The sequence below is a fragment of the Rissa tridactyla genome, chromosome 5 (genome assembly GCF_028500815.1).
Source record: "Rissa tridactyla isolate bRisTri1 chromosome 5, bRisTri1.patW.cur.20221130, whole genome shotgun sequence".
In the NCBI taxonomy this organism is placed as follows: domain Eukaryota; kingdom Metazoa; phylum Chordata; class Aves; order Charadriiformes; family Laridae; genus Rissa; species Rissa tridactyla.
In genome coordinates, this window is record NC_071470.1 from 31060192 (window position 1) to 31074694 (window position 14503).

The 14503-nt window shown below is 37.0% G+C and overlaps 1 protein-coding gene across 4 annotated transcripts in view; it reads right to left on the reverse strand.

The window, feature by feature from the left end:
• Positions 1 to 548: 548 nt before the first annotated feature.
• RGS12 (regulator of G protein signaling 12) overlaps positions 549 to 14503 on the reverse strand; it is an 88905-nt gene continuing 74950 nt past the window's right edge. Inside the window, exons 15-16 of one of the 4 annotated variants that reach the window (XM_054203239.1) lie at positions 12990 to 13607; positions 549 to 1365 (exon numbers count right to left, since the gene is read on the reverse strand). In XM_054203239.1, the coding sequence (XP_054059214.1) occupies positions 1001 to 1365; positions 12990 to 13607 (983 nt within the window). In that variant the 3' untranslated portion in view covers positions 549 to 1000. Of the gene's footprint in view, positions 1366 to 12989; positions 13608 to 14503 lie in introns of those variants that run through there. The other 3 variants (XM_054203237.1, XM_054203236.1, XM_054203238.1) reach the window with 3 other exon arrangements.

Sequence of the window (14503 nt, forward strand, 5' to 3'; positions counted from 1 at the left end):
CCCAATGCTCTCATTTCTTCGTGTACCCTTTTGCTTGTCCAAACTCGTAACTTCTTCTGAAGAAAGGGGAAAGGAGGAAAAGGAGTGGGTGGCAAAAGCAACATGTCAGTAGTCTTAAGTATCTTTTCTTTCTCAAAACTCTGCCCAAGGCTAGAAGATTAACTGAAACTAGAATTAACGACAAGAAGATTGAGGGGCGCTTAACCGCTTATTGACAGAGCAATAACAAAATCCACCTTCCCCCACAGCTACGGCACCAAGAGCAGTGATGAGTAGGGACCTGGCTGACCCTCCCACCACTACATAATTAGTATACGCATTTCTGGTACGGAAACATCACCAGTGTTGGCTACAGGAGCAGCTATTATTCCCAGAACAGGAAATTCACAGCTTTTTTTTTTTTTTTTTTTGCTTCCTACTGCTTGTATAACAACGGTCTTATTGCATATATCCTTCCAGGCAATGCATTAGACAAGACTGAATTCCACCTGGACCTCTTCCCAAATGTTATGAGACAGATAGGAAGATATTAAGAAAATAATCCTAAGCTTTTTACACCAGCAACTGATTTTACTTCCACTTCAAAAGTCTACCGACACACAGGGAATCCAGCAGACCAGGAAAAAAACATTAGAAGATTAAAGTGAAATTATCTTAAATAAAAAGTTTGGATAGGGGAATTTAAAGTGAGTTTGTCTTTATTAAAGACAAGAAGGGTAGGGTTGGAAATAATAATTTTAATTGCACTGTGCAATGGAACCATCCCAGGGAAAATGATATAGAAACGGTAAGAGAACAAAACCACATAGGTCAATACTTGCATTGAAATACTATTTTCTCACTGTATGGGCTCTAACTCGTATCAGAGGAGATGGTCTGGCAGGCTTATTGAAAGCAACTGAAAACTACTTATAACTTGCAGAAACACGTCTCTAAGGGATATCTCCGTTGCTGCCGATGCCAAGCAAAAATACCAGAACTCTTAATTAAAAAGAGAGATTTAAACGAAAGTAGCTTTATACTGATTCTCAGTGCCCTTATTCTTCTCACTCTTGACAGAAATCAGAGATGGAAGGTCTGATGTCCTATAAACTCCAGTCCTCATCCTCCCTTGGCAAGATCTCAGTTCAGAGATGTAACCTTCAAAGCTGAGGTTCCCTTCAGAATCGTCACAGAAGCGTGTGCCAGCCTCTTCCAGCTTGACTCCATCCACGTCAATGATCCTGTTCACAGGGAGCTCCGTACGAGGGTTCTCTCTCACACCAGGAGGATTAAAGCTTCTGCTGGTCTTCGCTTTGTGAGAGGTTTGTTCACAAGAGTTTCCTGAAGTCCCTTGTGAATCTCTTTTCTTTCTGTGGTTTGCACCTAACAGAAGAATTAAAAACAAAAAACAAAACAAAAAACAGAAGAGTTACGTATCACCTGGCTTTTAGCAGTTTTCAATATTGCAGCCTCCTCTGAGGTCCTAATGGTAGACAGTCAGCTGGGATGTTCCTCTGCCCCATACAGGAGACTTGATGTACCAAGTAGGTAACTAAACAGTAGATCTCAAAGATACATGTAAAACAGTAATATGTATCTGTCCTAATTTAGCATTTTTCAAAGTTTTTAAAAGAACTCCATTAAAAATACCTTAGTATAAATTTTTACAGCTCTAGAACAAAAACTGCCACACCAGCAAACCCAAAAGTGAAGGAAGAGAATGCAGAGCTTCCACTGGGGCAGAACAGGAGATGTTCCTTGACTTGAACTGGCCTCTCATACCAGATCCCTGCTGAGGTATTATATTTACTTGGCTAGAGATTAGTTCTCTAACAGGCCAAGGAAGGATGATTTGAAGTTGGAGTTCACTGTTCTGAACTGCAACCGAGCAATTATGGGCCATGGTTTACAAGAGAAGAAGAAAAGAAATAGATCTGCTGAAGGGCTTTAGACATTCAAGAAACACCTGAGTTACATGTGATTTCTTTAACCTTGAGGTTTCTTTTTGGTACAGTGCCTCTAAAATCACAGTCATTAGGATTTGGGTCTATTCTCTACAACTGCTCATACAAAGTCGTTACTATCCCGAGGTAACCCTAGATTAAAAACTATGAGCTCCCCAAAAGGTAGTTTTGCATTAGGTGTGATACTGCAAACTGTGAGGCACTTGTTAAACAAATGCAGATAAAGCTGCTTTTCCTGTGTCAAAGGCAGCTTCTTGTGAAGGGAAGGATGAAGAATGAGCTGATTTCATGATTTGCACCACCGTTATGAATATGATTTCTGTAGTTGAGATGCTCGCACCATAATGATATAAAAAGGGGCAAAATTTGCAGAGAGAACTGCTTTTGTTAGATCAACTGGTATCCAGGAAAAAAAAATAGAAAACCTTTGAAGGCACAAAGGCAGACCCGAGGAAGGCCTTCCATATTTAATTTCATTTTTCCATGTACACCAGCTGGTCTTTTAAAATATACCATCTTGTCTAACATGTCTTACCTACACCATTTTTAAACTTTTTACCACAGTACACACATGTGTCTGACCAGCACATTTAGCCACATAAATCCCATGAGACTTGTGTGGTAAAATCCCATAGCTGGCTTTGAAATTTTTCATTTGTGTTTGTTCCATAAATTGATGCGTACTGGGCTTTTTGCAAGAAAAATAAATGTTAATGTATAATCATCATAATCAAGAACTTTTTGATATGAAGAAGGGTAAAAATGCAAATGAAAGGGACACAAAAAGCCATTTCATACTGTTTCAATCAAATCACTCCTCTCAAGGGTCTGCTCAAGGGTTAAAGTTTTCTATTTAATGAAAATAAGTTAAAATTCTAAGTAGTGCAATATTATTTTAGTGCTTTAGCTGCAGCGCAACCCCACATTAATAATGTGGATATTACGCATCAGTAATGCTTGCCTTTTTTCACATCCCGAGGAATTAGATCAAACTGCAAACAAATCAGCTGAGCAATAGCAGAGAGAAGGCAGAAAGCTTTCTCAGCCCTGTTAGCCCAGCACGATTCCAGCCTACTAAATTACAGCTAACATTTAATGGGACTATATTACGCTTCATGTTTACATCTCCCTACTGCAGCCGAACACTGGCTTAATTTTAACTGCTGTTTGCATGGCTGTGGTGTAAAATGCTATTCTTCTATTCTAAACTGTTTATCTTAACATGAATGTACTGAATTGTGTTCTTGATCTTTTTAATCTACTATTCCTCCCTTTGAGGAAGATCTCTAATTCTCCTTTCATCTTGGTTTAAGAGAGATATTAATTTCAAAAAAGCCATACTAATGAAAAATTACACCAAATAGTTTGCATTGACAGAGCATGAGTCATCCAGTTGTCCTAGTACTGAGGATACATCTTTCTACTGGATGGAACGTAAAGAACCAACTTCAATGGTAGTGTAAGATCTCATAGCTCTGTTGACTTGAACTAAGCTAGAACGCTTTCCACGGTCAAAAGACACAGCCTGCATTAACAGGGGACAACAGATGAAAGAGCTGAGGAAAGCCATGGAAGGCATAAGTGTTGCTGTATTCATTTGGTTGCTAAGTCTTTCTACAGCTACGTGCAAGAAATGCCATTAAGTCTTGGAATTATGGTGTTGCTGAGTCACCACATGGAACAACAGGACTTGCGAGTTGTCTAATAGGAACAAAGCAAAAACAAGGTCAGCATTACCTCTCAGGCTTCACAAGACATAAGTCCATCCGCAGAGGAATAAACCTGTACTATGGGCAGTTTCTTCTATTAATGCCCTTTTCAGGAGCAATCCCTCTGAAGTATCTAATTTATTATACTAGAGGCAGAAGAGTAACAGGGAAGGTCTTATCTAAAATACTGGTTCAAAAGAATATGGAATGACTAAGGAATGACACTGTGAAGATAATTTCTTGTTTCCTGGCAGGGTACAAAACATCTTGGCTCATCTACACCAAACGGGAAGATGATTTCAAGAGTAGCACTACACTGAAAAAACATTTCAATGTGCTTTTTTCCCCCCTCATTTTTAAAAACAAAACATTTATGAAGCAAGGGTATTTAGCACAAATAGTAGAGGAGATTCCCAAAACCAGTTTGTGTATAAACTTATCCCACAAGTTTTAAAATAGACTCAAGATTTGCATGAACTCAGTGGAACTTTATAATGAGGTTTAAATGATGCCTACAACATTTCTGCACTGGTCTCCTACTTGTCTTCTCTTTTTGAGTCACAAATACCCGCGCAAACTCAGCTGTGCCGGGCACCATCGAAGGTGCAGAGGGCTTTCACAGATAACATTTCTCTTCACACATTCTTGCACAGAAGTGACGAAAACTTCCATGGATATCTCTGCGGATTGCTTTGCCTTACATAAAGCATGTCAGGAATTATACCACATTTTCCTGAATCTGACCTGTCAAATGTCCTACCTAACTTCAGAAGGGAAAGGAAGCCAGTGCTTAGAGCAGCAGTTGCACAGACCAACTTCCAAACAGACTGGAAAAGAATAATCACGCCTATTGGTAACCTTCGGCTCCCCTGCTAAGCATTCCATGCAGCTCTAAGGGAATTTTCTTGCACATCTGGTCCCATTAATGTGTTCCAGCTGGTCTAAAGATGGGACGATGCATGTCGTCTTCTGTCTTTAAACTGGAGATCTGCTATTTTACAGGCTCGCACCTAAATGACTGCTTAGAAGGCTGCGTGTACTGGTCTGCATTTTTCAAAGGTAAACGACCAGGCAGTGTTTTGGCTGATCTCCTCATTTCCTTTACCAATATTCCTCTTTTTCTGAAATTTTGATTTTGTGTACTATTCTCAAGCTCTCTGAATTTAATATTATGAGTATAGAAAAGTGTCTTTACAGACGAACACAAAGGGATTTTCTGTTCTGCTGTATAAAATATTGCTCAAGCTCCAAGTAAGATCTTAGCAAGATATTGGAAGACATTGTCTTCCAAATAGTTTAGGACCAAAGGAGCATTTGGCTAAATTCCAGGCAAAGAGGAGGTTACAAAAAACCTGGAAATTTCAGGCACAGCACTAACTGTCAAATGCAGATAGGATCAAATAACCGTAACTCAATGCAGATGCTTGGGATTTAAAGGCCCACCCACAATGTCTTGCAATGATATTATTTCTATACCATAATTATTAGATCTATTTATTTTCAATGTTCTAATTTCAGTTATGATTCACTTGTTAAAGCATAATTTAGATCCGATCTGAAATTCAGCACCTTTATTTAAGTGATCAATACTCGATTTAGTTCCATTCACTTTAGTTCCATCCATACTTATCTTTTTTTATAAAAGCAGGTAGACGGTTATTAAGTTTCACTGTAAGAGATGAGCTTCAAAGTCCGTACTTAGTGGATTTCATATATGACAGAATGTTAAAATTCTATTCCGTAATTTTCCCAACACTATTTCCTTATAGACAGACACCTCTTCCATGCAGATTCAGCATTTCATTTAGCTTTCTGCCTTTGCCAAAATCCTACTGCTCTTGTCAAAACCATTTACTATTTAGATGGCTCATTCCTACTGAAAGATAACAAGAACATTCTGCTGACTTCTACACCATTGATCCCAGGCATTCAACTTCTAATGCCAGAGAGGATCAGATATTCTGTTAAAAAGAAACGAGCTCCAGTTTAATGATTTTGTGCTTACAGCAGATAAGAGCCTGTTTGAAGTATTTCACAATACTCATAACTCTTGTGAACAGAAACGACTAAAGTTTTCAGGAACAACTCCTGGAATTGGTTATTTACTGGCATACACCACCTCCAAATGCAATCGCTCATTTTCAGTCCCCAGATTCTTTAATGCAGGAGGTTGGGCAGATACTGTTCTCATCACTGATTTCATACAACAACCTGTCCTAAAGTGATAACACGCTGGCTGAGAGAGCATTTTTTTACATGAGACTATAAAAAAGGAGCTTTGCGAGGTCACTTCTGCAGTGGCATTCACTTCAATGTCCTGGAAATATTTCAGTATGAGTAATTCTTTTTCCTTAAAACACGTGTAATCTGGCAGATTCACTCTGGGAAAGACACTTCTCCCTTCCTATCCTAAACTGTTGTGAAATGGTACTTGAAAATTTTAGGCATTCCCACACGTGGATTCTTCTAAGTGGTGGATACATGACTTCCACACTGGCTGATGTACTGTTAGCACTGTAAGAATCTTTTTTTTTTTTTTTTAAGTTTGCAAAGCGATCTATGCTTCCAAAGGGGAAAGGATACTTCACATTTAAGATTCAGAATTCTGCAGGTTAAATTCCCTTCAAAAGTTTCCTTCCTTTTATCTCTGAACGGATACAACACCAAGGAGAAAGAGGATTTAATAAAAGATTCCTACCTACAGTTTACGTTAAATCTTTTCCAAGGAAATTTGACTTTATATGCTGCATTTCACTTGCATGATGAAACACCAATTGCAGCATATGCTCAGGGCCTTGAAATCACACTCAATAACAATGTGGGCATCAAGCTAGGAAATGGCTTATTCTACAAAGCAGCAATACTCTGCATTATCAGTCTATTTACTTTTGTCCTGGGAATTTCTGGAATACATTTGCAGCATTACGTTTAGAAGCACAGGGCGGATAGAAATTCTTTCATTGCGCTCACCTCAAAAGCATTCGCAAGAAGAACAAAGCACAAAACATTTGGAAAGACAAGTTCTGAATATCCCATAGCAGACGGAGCTGGTATAACTACTACTACTGCTCACCGGTGGCATAGATCATCAAAAAAGGAAACACTGCAAACTGTCTTTGCTGGGGGCAGTGACCTTTTATACACACGGCTACCCCAGCTGCTGAAGGGAACTGCACACAACACCGTTTAAAAGTCAGGAACGGTCTGAGTAGAAATAAAATACGAAGTTCTGAACGCTGATCCCAAGTGGCACGCGTGCCCTCAATAACTGGCCAATTTGCTTCAACTTTCTGTTTCTCTACTGCTAAAATTGAAGTAATTTTTTAATTCTTCCGAGCAATAGGCATGACAAAAATCTCTGCAAGAGCCTAAAAGTATTCAGCCCTCGGTTTGATCCTCCAGCATTTCTTGTTAACATTGGTTTTGCTTTTCCATCAGTAGACAGAAACAGCAGGTTTAATTATTGCGGAGAGTAGTATGTTGGGAAATAGTGGGCTGAACTACTTCAATCAGTTTTAATTTAATCTGCCATTCATTAAGTTATTTTTCAATTAAGAAACTCTAAAATGCGGCTTAGCAGGGCTACCAGTTACATTTCAACTAATAATTCACCTAAGTTCATTTCACCGTCTAAATGTAAGTCACGCATTTGAACAGCTCGGGTTTTAGCCTGGGTGCATTTGTTTCAAAGAGCAGTTGTAATTTTTCTAACATTTTATCCAGTCAGTGGTACAATTTGTGATTCTCTCCAAAATGCGTATCTTGCTGTTTGATTGAAATAAGCTTACATTTCAAGTAATTACCCCTCAAGGCCTTCCTCGCTTCCTGGTTGTCTACTCTTAACATAACTCTCCTTCTCCTTTGTTTATTATTGATCTCAGTCATGTACTACATTTAATTCTCCGATTCCATCGTGCTCTGATTAAAAGAGGATTAACAGATTCTGGCCTTAGTATTACTGGATCCCCACGAGTACTGCTTCATATTGATCCAGAATCCAATTATCTTCTACAAAATTACACAGAGCCAGTGAGGCTATAATTAACTGCAGGACAATAGCCTTTGTCATAAATAATGATTTATATTATTTTTACATCTTTTAGTCATAATCCCTTCCTTTTCTTAAATTTTTATTTCATTTACTTTTTCATTCACTTGGTTGTCTTGATTTACATAGGAAACGGCTGGATTTTCTCTAAAATATGCCATGTGAATTAAGGGATTGTGTAAAATATTAACTACATAAAAATATTATAAAATTTCTTACAAAAATAAAGGTTTGGTTTGAATTTTGGAAGATACACGCGATTGACTTTAATCTCCTTAACTATCACAAAGTTTATCGCACGTGGAATTCATTACCCTTATAAGTGAAAAGTTTAGTAGCCAAAAAGTGAAAGTCACATAAATACTGCTGATATTATCTGATCTCTATTGCTTGGTTGCAGCGCACGGCGTCCTCTCTGTGACTAATAAAAAAGAGCAGTTGGGAATTTTTTTTTGTCTTTGGGAACAATAGCCAGCCCCAGGCTCTGAGAGTCCACCCTGCATTTTATTTCTGCATAATTTATCTTTCAAAGCAAAAAAAAAAAACCAACAAAAACTGGCACAAACTCTCCCATTTCTGAAAGAATTCTTTTCAATAAGAAAAGCAGCAAGTTTATTTTGAGGATACCATTGCCCGTCTATTTCAGAAACAAAGAAGCATCTTCAGAACAAATGAAGTAACTGTTTATATAGTCTAAATTCACCCTTTATCTTCCACAGCCTTATTATTCAAGTATAACTGCAGAGAGTTCACCACGCTTTTATTTTCCCTGGCTGGCTCTCTATCTTAACGAATGACATTATCCACCTATTAAAAGGGAGTTTTGAATAAACTCTTTATTTGACGGAACTCAATTGCTGGATCCAGGCTATGCATCTACTCAAAAAAAATACCTTCTTACTTGGTAGGCAATAATTCCATTGACTGTAATTGTAATTTCCTTTTAAGAATATTTCTTATTCAGAATAAAAGAAAAAAAAAGGGATTTTTTTAATAACAGGAGGAAGAACAATTTGATGGAATCAAATCTACAGTCTGCACTCCTTCAGTCTGTTGACTGAGCTGGTATAACTACTACTACTGCTCACCGGTGGCATAGATCATCAAAAAAGGAAACACTGCAAACTGTCTTTGCTGGGGGCAGTGACCTTTTATACACACGGCTACCCCAGCTGCTGAAGGGAACTGCACACAACACGGTTTAAAGGCCAGGAACAGTCTGAGTAGAAATAAAATACGAAGTTCTGAATGCTGATCCGAAGTGGCACGCGTGCCCTTGATAACTGGCCAATTTACTTCAATTTTCTGTTTCTCTATTGCTAGAGTTGACCTATATAAGGACGAAATGGCGCTCGCTGAAAAAGCCCAATGGCTACTAAGACTAAATGCCCACCCACCCATAGAGGCAACAATCCCAGTGAACAACTCACTGGCCCCCGTGGAATATCGCTGAATAAATTATCTAGTGCAAAGCCTGTGGCCTGATATTCACAGCTCCCGCGGGCACTAAAGGTCTGAATGGCTGCCTCTCCCATGACAGCTATTTTTCGCTTGGGCAACGAACGTGCCTAACCACCTGGGAAAAACTGGACAACATTCAAAGTATCTAGACTATACTATGCAATTTAAAAAAAAAAAAAAAACAAAACAAAACAAAAAAACCCAAAAAAACAACCTCAAAACCAAAGAGATTAAATCAGTATTTTAACACTTCCAAAAATGAATGCAGCACTTCAAGCCAATTTCACCACACAATAATTAAGTTATTTCTTCCACAGATGGGTACCACCACCATTATATGTAGAGGCATGAAGTAAGCGCATTTCAGTATTAGTGTTCAGACTCACAGAAACCCCTGACTTTTAAAGTGGGAAATTTGCCAGAACTAGCAGGCTTATTTAAAATAAAGGCATTTTCTTCTTGATGAGTAATGCAACTAGAATCAGTAATGATTCTTGTATTGCAAACTGATTTGATATGTACTTCATAGCTAAATATTACTGCAGTATAAACACATTTCACCAATTTAAGAAAGTTAAGATCTGTGTTTGAAAAACTGTTCTCAAAAGCTCTGAGCGATGCAAACCTCATTCTGCTGTTTTCCGTTATGCATATTTTGCTTTCTAGATCTTCAAATGAAAAAAACCTCAAGAATTACCTGTTGGAGGGACAGATATTGGCCTGGCTTTGCTACATCGCTCTGCGGTTAGAGAATTGCCCCCTGGAGAATGTGAGGGACAGCTACAGCCCTGCCCAGCATACACAGACCCAACGTATACAAACCCAACGCACAGTGTAAGCACACATGTCATTTGCCTTTATACCAATTTGAAAGCAAGATTAGAGACCACTTTAAATTACGTAGTCATTATTTTTCTTTTTATCCCAACATTCTAATTCAATAAACCAATCAGAAATGCATTTTCCATTGATAGGAGATTATGAATGGAGAACCATTAAAGCACTTAAAAAAGCAACCATTATTAATGATTTAGTCCTTTGAAATACTGATTATTGACTGGAGATAGTTTCCAGCAGTCTTTATTATAATTACTGTACATCATTGAATAGTCTTTCCATGCAAACTCCATGAAATCATGAAAATAGAAAAGTTTTGTTTCAGCCCACATTTTTTCCATAAAATCACCGTTGTTTTGTAGAATACAGTTCCCATAAAATAGTAGTGTACTATGAGAGGAGTGTAGAATACAGTTAAGTGTATGCAATAAAGTTGTAGAAAAAAAAAAGGTGTTTTACATCTTTCTTTTAGATTTTTGTTATTCCTTAAAAAAAAAAAAAAAGATAAAATCTGGTTTGTCACAAAGCTAAGAGAAACTAAGATATTAGTTTTGCAAAATTATTTTGATTACTTAAAGGTCTCATAGGCGACTATGATAGAAAAATAAAACACAATCACCAGTGAAAGTAGACCAGACCAGTTGGAATACATGAAAATTAAAATCTGTAAAAAAAATAATATTAAAATAATTCAATATGTAGGATATTAGTTATTTGTTGCGGTAATGTTGAAATAATTTTAAAAGGGGAACTGCTACAGAGCTTTCAACTGCTTCATTTTCTTCCATGGAGGCCCACAGCTATGTGGGAACACAGTGACTTTTGGAAAAACTATATTTTCAGCCCCCAGAACACAATGAGACCTAGCTAACAGCACCACAAGCCTCTCGAGTATTTTTTTTTTAATTAGGCTTCACAGCACCGTTATGTAGGACCCATCTCTAAGAATGAAAAGGGTAGTGTGGTCTCCAGCACCCACCCAACCCTTCCTTTCTTACCCAAGACTACTCAGTAAAGAGGTTGTTACATTGGTTACGCCACATCAAATGAACCGAGATCACCAGCTCATTTCTTAAAGGCCAGGGAAGAATTGCTTTAGTTTAAAATAAGAAGGAAAGTAATGAATATAAAGTTTAGCCCAAGAACCCAAAGACAGAAGAGACTCTCCTTTCAGGAGTTCCTGTTATGACTCATTTAAAGAAATCTCCTGTCTTATCTGCCTTCTGGTGCACATGTCAATGCTATGGATTTCACATGTGACCCATCAGCATCTCAAGACAGCATTTACCCTTTGATATCCAGATTATTAACAAATATAACGTTTGTCAGCTTTGTCTCATGGCAATTGCTAGTTCATATCTATTAATCTGTTTGTTATTAGAAGATAATTTCAATCAGAATTCTTAATCCAGGACTGAAAGAACCATTTTTAAATAATGAAGAAAATCAAAGCTTAAAACCAGTTTGCGTAACTAGGTCTAGAATTTATTACTCCTGAGAGAACAAAGATACAAAATACATGTGAAAACTACACAAAGATTTCTACAAAGTAAAAAGTAGAAAGTGGGAAAAGGGAAAGCTACAGTTCAGTGGTTACACAGAAATGTATGGCATGCATTAAAATACTGTAAATTCATGAAGTTTTTTTTAAGTGCAAATGGTTTTTTTAACAGTTCTCACTGAAAAATATGCAAATTGATACCTATGTTGTACACTTGTCATATTATCAGAAAGACACCAACACAAATCTATGCATATACACATCAATAAGTCTGAAGTACATTTTGTGTTTTTGTTATGTGTAGGCACTGATTACAAGTCTGTTCAATACCCAGTTTCAGAAATTAAGTGGTAGCGCTTATAGAACATTTCTCAAACACTACTAATAAAGGAATTTGTTTTTAAAATACCGAGAGGAAGAAATAATCTGCATTGCCATTTATAAGCATCCAACAACCAAAGAAGTATTTACAAATCATTAACCATACAGATAAAGAACAGTATCAAATACTCTGTGTAAAAAGATAAATAATTAAAATGTATATTCCCACATCACAAAGAAATGTGATCATACAAATTATGGCACCACATGTTTGTGAAACATCAAAAATAAATGAAGCACATAGATACCTCTTCTTATATTTTACATTAAAATGTACAGTACAATGACTGTAAAACGTCAATGTCACAACACCCATTGTCTTCAAACTCTTGTTTCCGGTAATACCAATTACGATTAGAGTCCGTGTTTATAAAGAAATTCCATACTTCAGCCTTGCGCTAATATTGCTCTGTGATATTGCTAGACCATGAAACTTACATCCTAAAAAAAAGTTACATATTTTCTTTAAAATGATCTAATAGGAAGAGTTATTTCACATGTGAATATTCTGGGAGAAAGCGTGATAGATGCAACCTATTTCTCTGTGTAGCAAAGTATGGGTTAAAAAAAACCTAACATTTTTATTTTTAGTCACAAAAATCTAATTTACTAGAGAAATATTTCTTAAATTAAGGTTTACCCATTTCAAATTTTAATCATAAACAGGAATGCAATTTTCAACACATAATTAGGGTTCCTGCTAAAGCACTTAAAACTTCCAAACCCTAATCATGTATCTCATTATGACAAATGGATCAGAAAATCTGGAACGCAACAGTGTTATGCAGCTCAAAATGCTGATATCGTGTTTTGTACTCCTAGGGTAAAGAGTGAGATAATTATAGTACATGGATGTATTTTAAAGGTTTGTCTGCATGTGTCCATTTCCGGCCACATGCCAAAGCCAAACAAAAGTACATTGTTAAAGGCAACCAGAAATATTACAGTTAGTACAGACTAAGGCAATGAAAATTTTTTTTTTTGTAAAAAACTTAAGGTGCAGAGAGAATTTTCTTTCTTGTTTTAATGGGTGCCAAATAATGATTAACAGTGCCAAGGAAAAGTAGTTTTACATGAAAGGAAAGACTATTAAAATCTAGAAATACCTGAATTGGATCTTTGATATCCAGATTTTTCCTGATTACCTGCAAAAGGAGTTGGGGGTGGATAGTTGGCTTCTGTGAGTTTACTGATGTCTGACGGTGGTGTTGGTGGTGGCGGTGGTAGCAAAGTGCTGTTAGGACTACTAATATCTCCTTCAGCCACAAGAGTCAAGTCTGCCACATTCTCATCATCTACCGTCTGTATGCCTTCAGCTTGCAATTCTCTTGACTGCCTTTTCCATATTGTTGCATTGTTTTCCTGTGCATGCGGAATTGGAGACAATGCAGTATTAAAAGGAACACTGAAAGTCTTCTGACTGTGGAGTGCTGTCAAAGCAGATTTATGTTTATTTTCTGAGTAACCCATTTTCTTAACTGAATTTTCATTAAAGTTTTGCAAGGATTCCTGTTGTCCAGTTGGTGATGTACATCCATCCTTGCCATCATTTTTTGAAACTCGCTTGTTGAGGCCTTTAGGGCCTACGGGAGTAGATGAGGATGGTTCTGGTCCAGTGGGCGGTAAACGAAGAAAGTCAGGAAGAATAAGGTCTTCTTTCCTTAGCAGTCCACGTTGGTCATCTGCTCTGTTACTTTGAGCTTTGGATATGAGTTCAAAAAATTCTATTGGGGAAAAACCCAAAATTGACAAGTTTTTGTCAGAAAGTGCAATGCCATTAAAACGTAAATTTTCAGCACATTTATTTTCCATGAAGATCTTCAATTCTTTCAATGCTGCCTTGAAATAAGATCCCATGTTAATTAGGAACTTTTTCAATTGCAGCAATGTTCGCTAGCATCACTATAATTAAGACCATCAGGATTGCTATTGTAAGAGTTTTGCAGTTTAGAACAGCTGCAATTCACTGAGCCTTGAACACATCTTCTATTTTATGCAGTTAATAAATCCGTACACACACACGGGATTTTTTTAATTCTTTATACAAAACAAGGCTCTGGTCTTACTGACAATGGGTGCGCATTTTTATATTCTGGATGGTTTTTACCCATCTTAACTCAAAAATAGCCATGCCATTTGAAAGTTCAAAGATTCAAAATGTTGCAAACTTCCTTGTTATACTGAATTTATCTCAGTTTAACGATATTTTATCACAGTTTAAATTCAATTCACGGTATAGTTTTAATCCAGGATGTTATCATCACAGGGCATGATGAGATGATTTTTTAAGTAACCCCATTTTCATTTGTGCTGCAATTAATCAGTAGCATATAGGCAGTCAATAACCATCAAAGGCACCATTACTAAAAGCGATGGGGCAGCTTTTTTTATAGAGTTTTTAACACAATTAGAAGTGATTTTCTGATCATGCCCTTAATGATGTCCAATGGTTTAATATGTTTCTATATATAAATAATACTCATAGTAAATCACCACTGTTCTAGAAAGTCTCAAAACTTGGCAACAAGAAACTTATCAATCATAAGCCAAGAATTATACCACTCCTCAAAAACGAAGCATCACAACAATAAACAAACTCTTCGGTACAAAACATATAAAT